Genomic DNA, 20888 nt, shown 5'->3' with positions numbered 1-20888 from the left:
TCACTTGCACTTTGACTAGTGTGCTGGGATGGGTTTAGGCTGTCTGATTTTTACTAATTTAATTTTTTATGTGTTCTTTGAGCCAGATGTTACTCATCCAGGTATTTCCTTCTTTGATATATTTAGCATTCTGTTTTTGGTTTCTGAGGATAGTAACTACTTGTCTTGTTGACTGATTACATTACTTGATGACATGGTTATTTTATATTTTCTAGATTATATCTACACACACACACACACACACACACACACACACACACACACACACACACACACACACACACACAAGTATATTTTTTCTGATTTGAAGAGCATGCCTTACCTTTGTGCTCATAAGTACCTCAGTAGCAGAGGTCCAAACAGAACTCTCTTGTCCAGGAAAGAATTAGAAATTTCAGTTTTAACTTTTTGAGGAAGACTTTGTAGCCAAATAAATCTTCTCATGGCTGACCCAAAAGCAGCAGCCATGGAGGCAATATTAGCAGTGTCAGAAGAACACCTTAAAGTATGTTTATATGATAAGCACTTCTAAAGAATCATTTAAAGAATTTTTCACCTGAGAAGAAGGAAGGTTAACAGTTAACTTTTGCATGTCGTTGAATGACATAAGCAAAAACTTTAACACATGAGCCTAATAGTTTAAAATTCTGAATGTTAAAGTGCCAGGAGAATACACTTTCTTCCCAAATTTGCCAAAAGTCTTCCATCCTTGTCAGAGGGAATGGGGTTAACATTAGTAATTTGACCATCAGAAACAGTTTTGGAAAGGGAAATCAATGTAGGGTCTGCTTCATGGTTAAAATACAAGTATGCTTGAATCTGAGGTACCCTGTATAACCTGTCAGACTTCCAGGGACAGTAAGCTGACTGTTAACTACAGGCTGTGAGAAAAACATTCAGACAGCGGACAAAACAGGAGGTACATTGTAGACTGTGGAATATACAGCAATAACAATTCGCAATACATTAGCTAGAAAATAGGAATTTCACTTTAATCACACCGAAAAAAGTATTTCATTTTAGATAAACATTCAGAAAAATAAAAGTCTTCTGGAAGGAAATCTTAAGCAGCATTATCCTCAGAACCAGAATCTACAGGTTGGAAAGAAACTCCTGAAACACAACATCCATTTTCCAATCCCTGCTCTTCCAAGTGAAAATCAGAGTCAGGAAGTGAGGGACCTCATTTTCTTTCCTGTCCTAAAGTAGGGGTAGGGAAAGTACAAGCAGAAAAAAACTACCTAAAAAAAAAACAGCAAATCTTCCCTGCCCACAGAAATATAAACAGGAGAAGGCAAGTTATTTTCTTTTGTTTTCTCTTCCTAGGAAACTTCCTGGAAAATGATTGCCCCAAAACAGACATGCTATCCTGAGACTCCGGCTCCCTTTCCCAGCTATGCAGAAGACCTTCACCCGTCCCCTCTCCTGAGACTGACAAGAGTGGTTCTCCCTTGCCAAAGGTAGGCAATCTTGCAGCTTCAGAGAATGTGTCTATCCCTGGTCCTTAGTGGCTGTAGGTGCTACACCAGACGGATAGGGGAAATGAGTAGTCCAAGGAACAAAATCCAGCCACAGCAAAGACATCCATTATTGGCTGAGGCACAACTGGATCTTGTCTGACAATTAAAGACTTTCTGAAAACTTTCTTTTCTTTCAGACAAGGGAAGAAAGAACTGAGGATTTGATAACTGCACCACAGGTTCTGCCTTTCCTCAAAAAAAAAAAAATATATATATATATATATATATAATATTGTGAAAGATTTTCCCCAACAAAGGGCTTATCTACTCAGCCTTGAAGGATTGCTAACCAACCAACAGCTCTACAATGCTAACTAAAAGAGGACACTTTGGTGGAAGAAAGCTCTGAAGGTTTTGGCACTCTGTGTTTTTATATGAAGATCTGGTCAAGTTTCTGACAAGTTACAGTACATGAAGTGTGTCCTTAAGCTTTGAAAATGTGGACAGATGGTGGGGCTAAGACTCAAATAGCTTTGGCTACTGCAACCGTGATCAATGTTGAGCATTACACATTTTCATATGTCATTCTTGACAGTAAAGGATGGCATCAATTTCACTGCCACCCCACTAAAGCCAGCCAGTGGCATCTAGGATTGTTTCTTGACTTCTTTGACTGCAGCACTTGTGATCTTTAGCACATTTAATATGTCTGTCACATCTATTTGTACTGCTTTCCCTCCACCACAATGGCCACTAAAGGATCATGCTGTCATGGTCTACACAAACCAGCACATCAGTCCCGTATTATAGAATATCCAAATAAGCAGATTCTGACAGGTTTTGAATAGGGATTGTTCTGATATAAATTATTACAACACAAATGGAGATGAAATTACCATTAATGAAGCAGTCTGAAATTACTCTTAACATCAGAGTTCCTATTAAAGGACACAAAATTAAACATTAATGAACACTGAGATAAACATAGCCAAGTTACATTTGTCCATGGACTGAAAACTCATCTGCTGTCAAACTGACATTGTTCAAGTTTACAACATAAATTACACCCCTCCCCCCTTTTTCTCCAGTTCTTCTTTCTACTTCTAACTGAACTTGGTCTTCACCTTTCACTTTTTCTTTCGCAAGCCTTCCTTTCAAACTGTCTACCTGTATCCATTAATTTCACCTTACCAATCTTCTTTTAATATCTACCTTAATTTTCTCTCCTTTTTTCTTTACCAGTAAACATTATTTTCTACTTTCTTTCCTTTTCTGCTTTACCCTGTGTCCTATCTGCAAAAGGTTCTACGTGCTTGTCTACTCTTATGTATACTTTTTGTATACTAATTTATTAATCTGTGGAAACATAAATTTTTATTGTTACTATATAGCAAACCTCTTTCATGTGTTACATGTATCTGTTGGAGCTTTTCTCTCTGGGCCTCCACTGAAAATAGACTTTTGCTCAGTAGGATAATTCCAGTAGATAGACAGACAGATAGATAGACAGAACTGAGCAATTCCATTAATGACAACTAAGAAACATTTTTTCCAAGACATAGCAGAGATTTTATTACAAAAGTGCAGCATGATTGTTCTAACATAGCATAAAATCCAGTACTGTAAATGAGGAAGTATCGTCAAGGTTACTGTGGTCTGCCAAAAGTGGGGTACTGCCTGTGCCTTACAATTTTTGCAAAGAAGTGATTATATAGGCATTTTTATACTCCAAGTAGAATCAGAGGATTTTTTTCTTCTGTAGACAGCAAATGCTAGGGATGTGATGGGGATGAAAAAGATAACTGGGAACAATTTTTTTGAGAATTTAATGAGTTGGCAGATTTTACAAAAATTCCCTAAGGAGTTCTTTGACAAAAATGTTGGGGAAACAAACGGTAATAACTAAGGAGATGATACTTTGAGCTGGGATAAAGGATGTGATTTGCTGAGTCACAGTAAGACCTAAGTTTAGTGTTACTGTCTGTCAAAAAAACAATTACTAGGAAGGGGGAATCAAAATCTATACCACACATAAAAGTTTTGAATACTGGATTGGAGTTAAAAGAACTAGAAGTGTGATCTTTAGAAAAGGGGAGGAGCAGGGCCGTGGTAGCATTTTGGGGGCCCCCAGCAAATGTCAAGTTGGGGGCCCCCTAGGCACTTCCAGTATAAGTATCACCCTGTCAATGTCACACCTACTAAGAAACCTGTTAGTTTGTGCTGCAAACTTTTAAGAGTTGTACACACAGACAGACCTTAGCTACAAGCTGTTACATTACAACAGGCCTATATACTACACTTTGTTGACCTGTCTAACAAAGGGACACTTACAGTTCATAGGTTCATAGGTGTGTACTAGACTAATGGCCCTGGAGCCTATATAAGCTTAGCCCAAGAAGATTCCCTGGCATCATGCTGCCCAAAGTTAGTTCCCAGTGCCCCTGTCACGTAAGGCCACTGAAGTGATCCCCAGGGTGAACTTCCTATTACCCATCCACTCATCAAGATTTCTCTTAAAGAGGGCCAGTGAAGTGCTCTGCTTGACGTGAATGGGAAGTTTGTTCCCGAGTATGGGAAGTCTCTGGGTTAGGAACCTGTCCCTCCAGCATGTTCTGTTTATTGTGGTAATGAGATTTAGCGCCCTGGAGATGTGGTATGGAGGGATTGGGATTTCTTTAGGTATAGCATATCTAGCAGCTCTGGGTCAGACATGGCTTTGTAGGTCAAACAGAGATCTCCTCTGAGTAGGCGATACGAGACAGAGTATAGCTGGAGTTTTCTGAGTCTGTCTGTATAGGGCAGTTGTCTAAGGCCTAAGATCCTCTTAGTGAGGTATTTTTGTGGCCTTTCCAGTTGTTGTAGGTGTCTAGTGAGGTATATACCAAATGCGGCATTGTATTCTATAACAGGTCTAATTAGGGACGAGTAGAGAGGGATTATGACCTCTTTCTTCCTGGATGAGAAACCTTTTGTAATGAGATGTGCCACATAGAAGGACTTTCTGACTACAGTGGCAATGTGGTTATCAAAGAAGAGGTTGCTGTCAACCTGTGTCCCCAGGTCTCTTATCACACCTTCAGTGTTTAGTGGGCTACTGTCTATGTGGTAGTTCATGGGCACCAATTTTTTCCCAAAGGGAATGACAATGCACTTTTTGGCACTGAGTTACTGGCATTTAGTTGCAACAATGATACATTACAACTACTATATGTACAGGTCTGGACACAAATGAAGTGATGACTAGGCCTACTGTTTCTACACCCCCCCCCACACACCCTCCAGTCCTCTCCTCTGATCCAAAACCCACTTTTGGGCTCCCCATACCACGCAAATTACTTTTTTTCTTCCTTTTCTCACATTTTGCCTTATTCTCAGCATTTTCAAGAAGCCATAACTTTCTATATGCTCTGAAGTGCATTTTAAAGAGTTTTTTTTTCTTTTTACACAACCTTCTCATCCAATAATGGCTTGAATAACAATTATTATTAAGGAAAGAAATTCACTGTTGCTGTTCAGCTTTAGTTTTCTTTGCATCCTTTCAGCACTCCTTTCCTGACCAAGACAGCACAGTAATAACCATTTAGGAAATAACTCAATTAAGCTGATATCTCCAAAGCCATAGGGGTTATATATGTGCCCTGGGATGCATTTTAGAGCATTTTCTCAGCATTTTACTCCAATGGTGGCCTAAACAAAAATCATGAAAAAGAAAAGAATTTCAGTCTTAGTTTTTCTTTCAAGGAAGACATAAGTTGTGCCCAAGGCTTAATGTTCAAAGCTGACAAAATAGTAGCTCACAATAAACTAACAAGCCAGGTGTAGAAATACATAGGTCTTACATACACTCACTCAAGATACCTTTATCTCAGTAGAAAAATGGATATCGGGTATACAATTAATTCTAAATCCCAAAAAGACAAAACTGCTACAATTTACCCCTAATAGATAAAAAAAAAACCTCTCCTTTACCATAACATCTAAGGACGGCACCACCATCTCCCCTTCTAACCACACCAAACTTCTGGGCATTGAAATAGATAACAATCTCCACTTTGATGTTCACATCTCACATACCATAAAACTAGTACACAAAAAACTAGGCTCCCTATACAGGCATAAGTCCTTTCTCTCACAAAAAGCAAGAGTCACTCTTGCACAAAGCCACCTCCTTTCAACTCTATTATACACAGCACCAATCTTTACCCAAATCAGACAATGTGACCTAGACAAACTGGAATCATGCTACAATAAAATAGCCAAGTTTGCTACTAACTCAACCTATAGAACCCATCACTGTGCTGCACTAAAATAACTAAAATGGCTTGAGCTACCACAGCTACTTAACTATCACCAGCTGGGCACAGCCTACAATATTGTCAAATATCCTGAAAAAAAACCCAAATTATCCAACCTACTTACTATCTATACTGCAAACCGGTACCTAAGATCCAGTGAAAAATCTCTCCTCTCCATCACCAAGGCTAACAATAATGCAGGGAAAGCGCTCTACTCCCACACCATTACCAGAAATTGGAACTCTCTTCCCCTATCCATGTCCGCTGCCCCCTCCACATCCATATTCAAAAACTCCCTCAAATCACACCTTCTTAGTACCTGGTTATGCCCTTGTATCACATAACCCTACCCATACTACTATTAACTCCCCAAATTCCTCTCTGATCACATGCTGGAGCTCTGATCCCCTGTAGGCTTGGTCATCTGAAAGGGTACCTTTAACTGTAGAATCTTACTTGATATATTTTCTTTTCTTACCAATGTGATGACTGACATTGTCTTTTTGCCCATGTTCTATATCTTCTTTTACCTGGAGTGTTTTTATTAATTCTTGTTATATTACTATGCTCAGCATACATTATGTAACCTGTTTTGTGTATTATGCTGGATGTACTGTATTTGTATAACTTGATGTTGGAGCTTTTCTCCCCGGACCTCCGCTGAAAATGGACCTGGTCCAGTCGGAATTTCCTGGTTAACAAATGTAAAATAAAAATAATAAAATAAATAATACTGCCTCCTTCCCTAACCCCCCCACAAAAGTCAGTCACTGCCTATATATCCCTCTGGTGTTAGACTAGGATGAAAGCAGAGGTTTAAATTGCCTTAGCCATATATTTCAAGTGACTGCTGATATATGTATACATAGCATGCTTCCTCACCCCTAACCCTCAAAGTCAGCCCCATGTGTATGTGCCTGATGTGTGATTGTGAGAATGATTTCAGTAATATATTCTAATTTGTTTTTCTAGACAGAACGCCAGCCCTACACAAGCTATAGTAACCTTCGTTTTACACCTCTGAGGTCTGTGAAAAAAGTAAATAAACAATGACCACACTGTCCTCAGCGCAAACATAAGTTGTAATGACTTCATGTGCACACCTCTAAGGTTTGACTGTGATGAAAATTAAAGTTGCAATAACCACACAATGCCCAGATCTCCAGCAGCTTTCTGTACACACACATTTGAGTAGAGCTGTTTTTAGAATGGGTGTGGTTGAAACCAGAGGCTATCATTAGCTTTATCCTAAAAGGGTCATATCTCAGCATTGTTCAGGTTAAACAGCTCAGTCAGAAAATTGATACATTTTTTGTCCTCATTTTTCTTCAATCAGCAATAATAGCTTTTGTGGGGTCCCCACAGAGTCAAAGATGATTAAGGGAGCCCCCAGTATCCATTTGTGCAGTCTGTTGAGTGGGGGCCACCAGGCTCCAAGAAGATCTAAGTGTCTGAATTATCTGTAATATATATTATGTCTTACTTTTTAAATATAATTACTTGTTAAGTACATTTTTTACTGATACCCAGAAGAATAATATCTGTGTCCTGGCATTATTGGGTGCATGCACATATAAAAATCAGTGATATTGTTTGCACACACACAAGCATAAGCCATAACAGTCCTAGTTTTGTAATTATTTCAGCAAATAGCAATACATTGTGCAACACTGGTACTGCCACACCAGATCAGTGACTGCTGTGCAGCAGCTGTCAAACAACAGCAGGAGTAAGTCGCTATTATTTACCTCATTGAGCAGTAATGCATGCCTGTCACTGTCCCTGATTTCACAGACCTTCCCTGACTTTGTTCATACATTTGCTTTCTCCTTCATAAAAGTTTGATTTGCTGGTAAATCGTTCAGAATTACAAACAGTCAATCAATCCAGACATCTGAGTTTTATACTTATGGTCCAAAAATACGTGTTGATTCAAAATGTTATTCTACTAACTTTTTAAGTGCATTAGAGTAATATTTAAAATGTAGTCATGATTCTGAGCCTTTATGCTATTATTTTTTGGATTGCACTGAATTCTTAAGCAAAGGAATTGAGAGTTATAATATCTGGTGTTATGCTTGTATTTATAAAACTCCTTGAAACAGAAAACCATCCCTGATTATCAGAAGTATCAGCTCTTCTTAAAATCCAAAATTTGCATCAAGATAAGTCAGTCTGGGCTGCTGATCTCTCTAGTGCTTACCTTGCTCATGTTCATCATCAACTTCATCCTAACAGGGTCGTATCACAGCCCTGTTCAGGTTAAAGAGTATAATTAGCAAATTAATATTTTTTTTCTTATTCATTTTTCCCCAACCTGTAGCAACTTTTGTGGGGCCCCAAACACAGTCAAGGATGATTAATGGGAGCCCCCTGCAGCCACGGGTATAGCAAGTGGAGAAAATGTCCAAGAGCAGGATTTAACTAAGCCCACTGGCATTATGTCAGTGGTAAAATATTTACTAGAATTCTGATGCCTGTTATTTGACAAAACACTGTTACTGCGACCAGAAATATCTTTGAATTTTAAAGGAGGTATAAATAAGAGTTATCCATGTGGTTTATTAAGTATACAAGGATGCTATACTCGCTTTTGTTGGTTTGACAGACATGTAACAAAATATCCGGATAAGATAACTTGCTGTGGTTGGGGGCCCCCGGCGACCGCAGGGTTCGCTGGTGCCTAAAGCCAGCTATGGGGAGGAGCCAAGTTCATACAAATAAATAGAATTTGTGGGAATAGCACATGCACAATAATTTTCCAGAAGAGAAAAAAATGTTTAAGGCAAGATGGGAACTGAGTAATATATGTAATGCTGGAGTGAACGAAGCCTGCTAAAAGAAAATGAGAATAATAATAATAACAGAAGTTGTTTTTATGGACTTCTTTCTTTTCTCGAAACATATGTAAACTCATGTTACAATTTAAAATGTGATGGTTTAATAAAATATTTAAAAGAGGCAGTTGTGGACAAAATAAAAAATAAGTAAAAAAAAAAAAAAAACCTGAGAAATTGCTGAAGGTAGAATGCTGCCTACTATCATGATAAACAAGGATAATCTGGTTGAAGTGGGAAAGAGAAACATTTGGATAAGTGCACTCTTCCAATATGAGAAAAATCTTAGGGCAGGTTTACAGGTGAATAAAGAAAGAAGAAAAAATAAAGAACCAAGGAAGAACAGGAGAATTGGTGGTTTCTATTTTTCAGAAATTAGGGTTACCACCTGTCACTCTTTGTGCAGGACAGTCCCTAATTGGGCACTTGTGTCCTGACCAAAAAAAAAATGAAAGAAAGAAAAATGGCAAATGTCCTGAGATTTTATGAGAAAAAAATTCATAAGCGTTCTTTAATAGTTGCATAAAACAATTGTTCTTTATCTGAAACACCTAAACATTGTATGGGACAGCATAAGTAACTCAAATGCTGCAACAATAATCTTTTATTTTGGCAAAAAAGTGATACTCAGTCCTTTGCAATGGCTGCATGTAGGGTTGTCTGGCAAAGTCTCACGTTTCCACCAGATGTCCCACTTTGGACATCTGAAAAGTGGCAACCCTATTCATAAATAGACATTTCAGTTCTAGAAATATTTTATGCCACGATAAAAAAATAAATAAAGAGTAGGAATATACTTCTGAGATTATCAAGTTATAAGCTTATGGAAATTATTTGAGGTATCAAAATAATATGATAATAGGAATACAGCAGTATTTAGATAATATATGTATTTTACCAGTATTTGTTATAACAATGGTGTTTGCTCTTTTGAAGAACTCTACGCTGAACCCTGTAAAAAAAGGGATGCGAACTGATGAAAAGCAGAAAGAATTATTGGGTTTGTTAAACCCTGTTTTACACCTAGCTTCTTTAAGTTTGCAATATATTGGTTAAAAACAAAACTTTAGAGATAAAGGCCGTGTTCTTGGTGAAGTAATGAAAAGAAAATGTATAAAGCATAGAAAAGGAAAAATAAGAATAAGGAGAATAGCAAGAAGGTAATACAAAACAAAATGTGCATGCAGAAGATGAATACAGTCAACTGAAAACAACCGAAAAGTATGGTATAAAACATGGGGACGTTGGGAGAGGAGTAAAGGAAAACAAATGAGCACATACTTTAGGAGATAAACATGCATACAGATGTATTTGCATTATCTGACTTTCTTTGGAGACTATCATTAAATAGGTTGCCTATTAAAAAAATATATAACAGAGAAGGGTGCAATATGGAAGAAAAATATTTCCGTTTTTTTACAATGCATTAAATTGTACACATTTTAGGAAAGTGCTGCTTGATTTATTTATTTTTTTAATGTAATATTACATATAACTGCATACAAGATATATGATGGTAGACCCGAAGTAGAGAAAATGTACAACAATGTTACAAAATGACTACTGGAAAGACAAGTACTATTAGGTCTTGTATAGCAAACACTGGAATTTTCATGGAGTATGGTAGAATGCAAGCATTTGGTACTGACAGAAAGAGAAGGAGAAATAAAAGAAAAGAAAGTAGAACTGATTATTGTATGCAACTATGTAAATAGTTAACTTTGTTATATGAAGTACAGCTTTTTAATAACACATACTAATTTTTTTGACAAGTGCAGTTGTATCTTTTACATTTATCTCCATTTTCACCAACATAGGCAAATGGGACTTTGGTTTAATGACTCATTCAGAGCATGGCACCTTCAGGAGCAGAACACCCCATAGTCTCCACTGAAAAACAAATCCAACTGCCTGGTGTGGGAAAAGAACTCACAGCCAGCTTCTTCTGATCCTCCACCATGAAAGATGATTGTGGTAGCTGTTGAACTGCTCTGTTGAACCACTGACATGTTATGCTTTACTGTTGTACTGACCCTCCTCAGAGTAATAGCTGTCCTGTACAAGCCGTGATTCAAGTACAGAATTGGAATATTTTATTTTACATTTGTTAACCGGAAAAGTCCAACTGGACATAGGTCCCTTTTCAGCAGAGGCCCGGGGAGAAAAGTTCCACATACAGTAAAAGCTGTCTAGTATGGCCAGTGTATTATCTCCTGTCCACCACTGCTCCACATGCAACTGCTGTTTACGACACAGAATCTATCAGGATCCAATCCACCAGCAAATTAGCAGTAATATAGAAAGCTGCATTCCATGCTTTATTTTATTTTTTTATCTAAGCATGAAAAAGTCCCAAATTGTCTATGCACACCACCTGCCACTGTTTTTATCATTCACCTCTGCTTTCAAGAGACTCAAGACTATAGTTTTCACTTGAACCAGGAAAAAACATTTTAAGTCTCTTGAAGGCAATGGCAGCATCAAATAATCACTTAAAATATACACCTTTATGAATTTTACTGTTCATTGATTTTCAGTTGGTATTTCACAAATTGCCATCATTTAATCATTTATCAACAACAACTTTCAGTTTTCATCTTTTGGAACTTGCCTCATAAATTATAGCACTGCCTATGTGCAGCTACGCTAAAAAGGAGAATGTCTGTAATTTGCTGCTTCTTAACTTCTACTATCTAACAATGTCATACTTCATATTTGTTAATTTATGATGTACTTTCAAATTAAACAATTCCGACTAACCTTCTATAAACTTCTTATATCATCTCAATACTCTTAAATCTGTATGAAATACCTCCCATTGTACATGCTACCATAACCCAAGTCCTGTTTCTCATGACCACAACACCTCTAGTTTAATACATAAGCATATATATTCACATATACCAATTCAGCATACATACTGTGTTACAATCTGTGCAAAATGTTTTGCTAGGTTTTGTAATCCAGTTCATATTTTTTCTCTATTAAATTTCACATTTTTTTCATTTTACTTTTCTAATGATTAATCTCATTTACTACTGTTAAAAGTTTTTGAAGATGAAACTTTTTTCTGTAAAAATTGTTGCGGAGCTTTTCTCCCCAGGCCTCCACTGAAAAGGGTATCTTGGACCTCAGAACTATCCCGGTTTAAAAGAAGAAATTAAAAAAAAAATTACATAAATAAAACAAACAAATGGAAAATCACCATCAAGATACAACTGCACAAGAATGTGTTCACAGTTTAACAGGTGGTGTCTTAATGCAAGAGTTCTGAAAAGCTGGTTAAAAATTACTAGCAACTTCCAAAAGTTATCAACTTGCAGTTCATTTAAATTTCAGCATGCCACCTGTTTGGTTCCATCACATGAACTACATTATTCTGCATGCTAACCACAAAATGACCCTGTTAGGATGGACTTGCACAATCCACTACCACAAAAGACCCTAGTTCAAAAGTATTGCCCAGAATTACTTACAAATTAATAAAACTAAGTCTGTATTTAATATGACAAATATTTACTTGCAGTTTTGTTGGTGATGAATATTTTTCCTGCAGCTTACACTGTAGTCATGTCTTCCAAGTACTTCATGAAATGTGACACTTCTAACTTTTCTGCTACAATTAGCAATGATTTTTTTCTAACTTTCTAAAAGCAAATACGCAATGGATCCTAAACAGTTTATGTGGCAGGATCAAAAATATATTTTGAAAATATGTAAAAAAAAAAAAACCTACTAAATGTACTTAAAGAGCTGCAGCCTGTTCGGTAACAATTTTATATCATGCATTTTAACAGCATAAATATATGATGTGAGATGCCAGACATGTTCTTGCTGCATGATTATGTTAAGCCATTTCAGGACTATGCTTAATCTGATATGTTTTTTTTACAATATTGACTATATCATATCTTGAAATAATTTTATTAATTAGAACTAAACTCTACCTACTTTAATTCCTCACTTTATTTACAAATGTCTTACTGTCATTTGTAAATAAAGTATTGCTTTAGTATGCTCAACATTCTACCATGCATTACTTACTTGCTATCCCATTCATGATCACCTCGATGGAAAATGACCAAGTTGTTCTTGGAGTCTAGTGCCAACCCTGAAACCTGGCCTAGCTGTAGCTTGCTGCCTGGCCATTCAATGGCTTCTTCTAAGTGAAAACCTGAAACAAAACAGATTATCAATTAAACTGAAAGTTGCAAGTGTACATGGGTGTGTAGCAAAAAAGTCTATAGACTAGGTAACTTTTCTGTGTTATATATCCTGGGGTAAAGTTAAGGAAAAGCAGACCATCTTTATCACAGAGTTTTCCATTTACAAAAAAAAGTATTAAAGAGTACACACTCCTGAGCTTTGGTCAGAAATGAAATGTGTGAGACTGTACAAGTATAATTAAGAGCTAAAACAATGCTGATAAAATGGTCAGCTTAGAGTTGTAATCTGTTTTCCAAACCTTGTCACAGTGAACCTCTCTCAAACTACAGAAAAGTCCCAGAACCTTCCTGTAGACACCAAAGAAGTACTTTGGACTTCCCCATAAAAAGCATATGCTGCAATTTATAAAACAGAGCAATAGCACCACATACATTCACTTGACATAACCAATATTTGTTTCAGTACATTATTCTTTTGCAACTGATTTGCATTCAAGCATACATATTTTGCTGGCATTAAAATCAGCCTACTGCCTTTAGCAAGATGCCAAATAGCAATAGTGAGCAGGTAACATTTCAAGTGCGCAACATCTTCAGACTTGCTCAGACGTCCTTTGTCACAGTTCTAAGCCTCTTTAGGAACACAGGTCTTACCATCTCAGAAAGACTGTACTTGGCTGTATTAATGCATCAGTGACAGATGCAAATACTGCAATTCTAGCAACTATAACACTAGGTAGCAATCAACATGTGACAAAAATATGAACAGCATCTCCACTGAGCAAAATAAAACAGTAATAGTGCGTGGCATTTCAAAAGATGAGTTTAATTAATTCTATTTTGTACATCTGATATTTTTTTTTACATTTACCAGCTCACACAAGGTTTACATCACCATATAAAGACAGCTAGGTACATAACAATTACATTCTGGGAGATTCAGTAAATCAATGAAATACATCTCAACTGACTGAATGAAACATAAAAAAGACCTTATAATATCTCATAACAGTGATATGCTTTGTTCTAGGACTGCTCTACTGCTTTACATATGTAACTACATTTTCACCCATAAACTCATAACACATTTGATAAAGTCAGCCACACCAAAAGTTGAGCAAAACAGTTTATAGAAAATTTCCATAATACATTCAGTGATGGGTGCCATTTTTTCCAGATTATGAGAAATCCAAAAACAATCAACCAATTCACACAGAAACTAAGGAATAAAAGTAACTTTAATGAAAACTGCCTTATTTCGTGTCATTAATGTTAAAAAAATACTTAGGATGGGGGAGAAAGTTAGCTGTAAGTAAATCAAAACTTTTTCTCAATGGTACTATTTTTATAGCACATGATTTTCTTTACATGCTACAAAGTAAAGTTTTCTCAGTTTTTAACTGTAATTGGGATATTAATGTAAACAGATGCTCCTGTTTTTTTTCTCACCTCTTCTCTCTTTCTCCCTGTTCAACTTTAAGAAATGTAGGTAGGTACTGCAATGTATTAAAAAAAAAGAAAAGTCTGGTTAAAAGAGTACGACATAAGAAAAATTAGTGTGCTTCTTTTCATTCTTGCAAAGGGGAATAACTAGATTAAGGCTCTTAGCTTGATCTAGTAACAAGCTTTAAGAGAAAGCAAGTAAATTAAAAAGAATACTGAATAGTATACATTCATTTCCTAGCAAGTAAATGTATTGTTATTAGCAATTCTGTATCTGGTCCTCATGTCTTCAGGAACAATCTGACAAAGAGAAATGGCTAGGAGATAATGTTCTCTGAAAGCATTCGACTGTTTTCACAGCTGGGAGAGCTATAAAGATAAGACAAAACCAGACAGCACTTAGTAGAAGCACAGGCTGCACCATGCATCTTAGCATGGATAACCTTTCATTTAGGTTAACTCAAGTCTAAGTGTGTGGGTGTCAGTTTGGAACACTTGTTCCTATTAGGAAGGTAAAACAACTAAAACTTCAATATTTGAAGATGTACATAGCTTTGTGTGTTATTATTAAGTTGGTAACTATTGGTTTTAGGGGTATTGGGGTGTCTTTGTATTTTGCTTGAGGGCTTTCAATAAAACAAAAAGGTTTTGTAAGGTGTGACACAGTCTCAAATGGCTATGACAAGAAACAACTGTATAAAATATCAGCCTGCCAAACAGTGTAAGCATGTAACACAAAAGCTGGAACTAGACTTTTAACAAAAAAGCTGCTATACATAAAAGGTGGAAATAATAACTGTTTAATACAAGTATGCTTTCTGTAATGTCTTTAAATGTCAGTGGTCTCACAGATAAATACAAAGAGAGTAGTGAACTATATTAAGAGATGTGGAAAGGTTTTCAGGATGGTTATTCAGCAAAAGAGTAGTACATATATTAATTGCAAGAGGAGCTCCAATAGTGATAGAAGAGGATAAAAAAAATAATGTAATTTGTAGTACTAAGGGGCTACTGGCAAGGGAGGAGGATTACACTGGCATGTATTTATATTCCCCATAAAACTGCTACAAAAATGGAGCTTCAGAAAATTCTGGGAGAAATAATCAGTTTTAGCAAGGAATATTACTTATAGGTGGGGACTGGAACTTGATTTGCAACAGAGAAGTTGTGTCTGGGGTGCCCAGAAGGGAAAATATAACAAATGAGGGTAGATTTTTGAAGAAAATAATTGTAATATTTGGCCTGGAAGAAGTGAATTAAGTTCTAGGAGTTCAGAGTGAATTGTCATATCATTCCTGAGAAAACCTGGGCTAGGCTAGACAGAATTATATTTCACAAAAAACATGTGCATTTAACTGAATGTCTTAATATGCACCCAATAACTACTTCAGATCATTCCCCAATAACTAAAATAAAAACACAGGATAATGAAATAAAAATGAGACACTGGCCCTTTCCCACCTATCTGTTAAAAAGAGAAGAACTTAAGGAATGGGTAGTGGAAATTATTCAGAAGGTACTACAGAAGATAAAAGATTTATTCTGAAAATACAGCTAGAGAGTGAGATAAAATTAAAGTGGCATTTAAAATAGGGTGGAAATAAAATATCAAGAGAGATACAGTTAAGAAATAAGTATTGAAAAATATTAGAGGGGCTGACAAATGTTCAAGTATTGCAAAATAGGGAGACTCTCACAGAACAAGAGGGGGAGCAACTGCAGAATTTTAAACAGAAAATAAGGGATTACCTCAATAATATTCATGAGTTTACAAAGATTGCTGTTAATAGCTCTAGACCACAAAACTTTTAGGACAACAGCTCAGGCAACAGAAAGTAGAAAGGGCTATTGCCAAGCTTAGGGAACCTATAACAAAGAAGATAACAAAGAGTTCCTGTAGAAGTATTAGAAATAATTCAGAAATTCTATGAAAGTCTGTATAAAGCAGAGAACTATGGAAATCAAGAAAGGTACAAATGGAAATATTTTTGGTAGAATTACATATGACAATGTTAGAGGTAGATGAAGATCAATTACAGTTAGGAGGAGATGAGATACAAATGGTAATCTACAAGAAAGTCTCCTGGAATAGATGGTATTCCAGTGGAAGTTTGGAAGCTAGGCATGAAAAACCTGATAAAAATCTGGAATGTTTGTTTAATACTGCTTTAAGGGGATGAGAAATACCAACATCCTGGATGAAAGCAATGGTGGCTGTAATACCTTAAGAGGGTAAAGACCTATTAGATCCAGCTTCATACATGCCTACTTCAATATTAAACCATGACTATAAAGTACTAAAAGCAATAATACAAATCCAAGTGAGCAAAGTATCAGTTACCAAACTCAGAATAAACGTCCAAATACTCATAAAAGGTAACTGAAAGACAAGCAGGCTCCTCAAAACACCATATACAAAAACTGGTAGAACTGCAGGTTGCAAAATATCACACTGATAGCAACGGAATAAAGACGAACGTTCTTTATTAGGTACAGTTAGCGCTTTCACCTCCTCGGCTTCATCAGACAGTCTGGTGGTCCCCTGCCATAAACAAACTGTACAACAGAAGGAAGAAACTGTTTCAAAAGAGAGTAAAATCCCATGAGTTGAAGAGCTCCCTGGTCAGCCTCAGTAAGAAGCTGAGATCCCTTATAAGATCCTCCAAAGCTAGCTACGAAAACAAAATTGCCACTAATTCTAAGGACAACCACAAGGACAAAAGTACTCAATTGTATTTATTACTGCTTGGTGTAACTCATTCTAAGCCTTTTGGTTTAAACACTTGGGCTTCGGACCAGTTGTTTTGCACTGAGAGGGTTTGTGGTCTGCACTGTAGTGGCAGAACAGGTAGCTTACATCCTTCTAGGTTGGGAACTGCTGATTGAGGGCTCAGTGTCTGTTATTCTAAAAGTGTATTAATTCTGGTTTAAGCACTTGGGCTTTCAGGCCAGTTATTTTACATTAAGAGGGTTTGTGGTCTGCACTCTTGTGGGAGGAGAGGCTGGACTCTGCCCTTCTGAGCTGGGAATTTCTGGTTAAAGGCTTATAGTGCATGCATATCTGAACTGCTTCTTACTGAAGTTGGTGCCTTGTTTGCTGTGACATAGACTGGATTCGGGCCTGCTGGATCTAGCTTTGTTTGTGTAACTTGAGCACTAATCCAGGCATTCTCTAAAGTATTCAATTGTATTTATTACTGCTTGGTAGTAACTTGATTAAAGTGTAGCTATCATTCTAAGTCTTTTGGATTAAGCACTTGGGCTTCAGACCAGTTGTTTTACATTAGGAAGGTTTGTGGCATGCACTGTGGTGGCAGGACAGGTAGCTTTCATCCTTCTAAGTTGGGAACTGCTGATTGAGAGCCCAGTGTCTGTTATTCTTAAAGTGTATTAGTTCTGGTTTAAGCACTTGGGCTTCAGGCCAGTTATTTTACATTAAGAAGGTTCGTGGTCTGCACTCTTGTGGGAGAAGAGGCTGGACTCTGCCCTTCTGAGCTGGGAATTTCTGGTTAAAGGTTTATAGTGCCTGAATATTTGAACTGTATCTTACTGAAATTGGTACACCTTGTTTGCTGTAGCATAGACTAGATCCAGGCCTGCTGAATCTAGCTTTGTTTATATGCTTGTTGTTTGTTTGCTTGTTATTTCCCTGGACGCTAATTCCACCTAATACGGCTTTCCAGCTCTTCTGTGGATCACTAGTGATATCTGCATTGCTTACTGTACTTATTACCTTGTTTCACTTGAAAGAAAGTTACTGTTTGTCGTTTTTGCATTTAAGTTACCTGTAGCACATTGCACTTAAGTTACCTGGCACTTGCTCACTAAAGCAATTATATAATTTAGCACTAAAAATTAAAAGCACTACACCCTCACTCCCCACTGGCCCTTGTTTTCAATTATTAAGGAATTCCCAATATTATTCTAGCATGTCCAAAGGTCAGTTGTCAATCTCCTCTCCGGTCCAGCTGGTGAATCTGGGAATCTTGAGGCAATGTTACAACTGCCTCATGTACACAGACAACCCTCTCCTCCTCCCAACAAATTCCAACACATGTGAGAGATGCAACCATATGGCCAAACTGGAGGCTAAGCTCTCTCAACTCAGTACTGGCATAACCAGTCAGGAGGAGAAGGAAACCACACTCACTACAATTCCAGTCTCACATAGACCTACCATGACAGCAAACCAAACACATAATCACACAAAACATACTGGAGGCTCTAAATAAAGATCTACCTAAGCAGCAGAGACCTCCAAAGCAGACACCCAAGCAACCACTACCCCAAAACAAAACACGTGCAACACACATCTCACAAAGCCAGTTTGCCGAACAGTCACAGCCCTTAAGACTAAACAACACACCTGATACACTTGTAATAGGTGACTCTATCATCAGGCACACTGACGTCCCGCTCACCAGGCTGAACAAGGAGAGGGTCACGGTGAGCAGCCTGTCGGGTGCTAGGATCCGCCACATAACACAAGCACTCAGGTCACTCCAAGGCAAGTACAAATATGACTCAGTCATTGTCCATGCTGGTGTGAATGACCTGAGACGTACCTCCCTGGACTACATGAAAAGAGACATAAAGGAGCTCTCTGAGCATGTAGCCCAGGCCGGTATGACCCTGACCTTGAGTAGCATCTTACCCTCACCAAGAATGATGCCACAATATGAAGACAAGATGATCAATTTCAACAATTGGCTTAAGTACTGGTGTCATTCAAAGGGGATCCAATTCCTGTCAGCTTGGGATGATATGCTCGACAAGCCACAATGCTTCTCTAGGGACGGCTTGCACCTGTCACCCCTGGGCTTTCGGATATTGGCAAAGGCTCTTGCTACCCCCATAGTGCCTTTTTTAGGCAAGGCTCAAAAGACAAACCCACCTCCATAGGTATCACGAGGGATAAGAAACTAAGAGTAATGCTACTCAACGCCAGAAGTCTAAACCTCAAGATGCATGCACTTGAAACTCTCCTTAGCATGGAGAACATCGATATCTGTGCAGTAACAGAAACCTGGTTTAGGGCTCCCGAGAGCACCCCAGCACTACCAGGTTATACCTCATACCATGCTTTTTGGCCCCAAAACTTGGACCGAACCACAAAAGGAGGGGGAGTATCGATATTCATCAAAGATACCCACACCTCCAGGTTGGTGGCAAAGCACGAAGCATCAGAGACTATCCATGTGCAACTAACAGTGGGTAAAACTGCCTTCCAGTTTATAGCCTGCTACAGACCACCCTCCCAAACCCAGGAACCCCACTTGGCCTTCCTGAGAACACTGGAAAATATGAAGGTCTCTCCAAACATCATTATATTGGGCGACTTCAACTACCCAAACATAGACTGGGAGCATTACTCTAGCTCCAACACCCTAGCCCAAAGGTTCCTAGAATTTATAAACTCAAATGCTATGGAACAACTTGTTACCACTCCCACAAGAGGGAAAACATACTGGACCTGATCATCACCAACATGGGGACTCTATGCTCCAGACCAGAAGTGTATCCCTCACTGGTAAGATCAGACAATAAACTAATCTCACTGGATATTCACATCCCGACCCCACCCCCTGCCCAGAAAACCACAGTGAAAAACTTCTCTAAAGCAAATTTCACACTCCTCAAAACCAAGGTGGAATCCTTCAAAGCCCCCGGGCCTGTGGAAAATACGGCCCAGACCGCAGAATCCTTTATAAACGCATTCTATGAACACCTTCAGGAATGCATGGATCATGTGATCCCAAATAAAACCAAGACCCAGTCTTCCAAAGGCAGATGTCCTGTCTGGTGGACCCCAGCCATAAACAAACTATACAATAGAAGGAGGAAGCTACTAAATGATAGAGCAAAATCCCAAAAAGGGAAGGCATTACTGATCAGTATTAGCAAAAAACTACGGGCACTCATAAAATTGTCTAAGGCCATCTTCGAGAGAAAAATTGCACAGGACACTAAGGATAATCACAAGGCTTTCTTTAGTTATGTTAGGAACCTGGGTGGTAATTCCCAGATATGCTCAGAATTAGTCCAAAATGACAAAAAATACACTGAACCCACAGACATTGCCAACATCCTAGCTGACAGATTCAGCGCAAACTTCTCCCCCACCAAAAGGGCAAATATCTATCCCAGCAGAGTGCTGCCCCTGACATCTCAGATGCTCAGGTAAGAGCCGCCTCTCCAAAGCAAAAACACAGCATCAATGGGACCAGATGGTGTCCCGGGCTGTGTCCTACATGAACTCCAAGAAGAGCTAAACCCAAACATAAAACTACTGTTCAATCTCAGCCTTACTACAGGATATGTGCCCAAAGAGTGGCGTACAGCAACAGTGGTCCCTTTCCATAAAGGTGGTGCCTCAACGGATCCTGGAAACTATCACCCCATAAGCCTGACTAGCTTGGTCTGCAAAGCTATGGAAAGGATCATCTTGGACCTCATAAATAAAGATAATGGGGACCTACAGACACTGGATCCTACCCAGTTCGGCTTTGTTAAGGGCAGATCCTGCCTCTTAAACCTGGTTGATTTCTTTGAAACAGTCACCAAGGCCATTGACGAGGGAAGGTGGTCCACACAGCCTACCTGGACCTCGCAAAAGCCTTTGATACAATACCCCACTCTGGCATTATAGATAAGCTCACCAGCTTAAATATAAACCCCTATGTCACT

At 38.1% G+C, this 20888-nt stretch overlaps 1 protein-coding gene across 1 annotated transcript in view; it reads right to left on the bottom strand.

Annotated features, from left to right (window-relative positions):
* PAM (peptidylglycine alpha-amidating monooxygenase) overlaps window positions 1–20888 on the bottom strand; it is a 2584515-nt gene that overhangs the window by 318284 nt on the left and 2245343 nt on the right. Inside the window, exon 19 of the mRNA XM_044063879.1 lies at window positions 12637–12766. Coding sequence (XP_043919814.1) covers window positions 12637–12766 — 130 coding nt within the window. The remainder of the gene's footprint in view (window positions 1–12636; window positions 12767–20888) is intronic.

Source organism: Protopterus annectens, chromosome 2.part2 (genome assembly GCF_019279795.1).
Source record: "Protopterus annectens isolate FY-2018-M chromosome 2.part2, PAN1.0, whole genome shotgun sequence".
NCBI classification, from domain to species: Eukaryota; Metazoa; Chordata; order Ceratodontiformes; family Protopteridae; genus Protopterus; species Protopterus annectens.
Note: the sequence above shows the minus strand (reverse complement) of the source record. Positions and strands in the feature narration are given on the sequence as shown.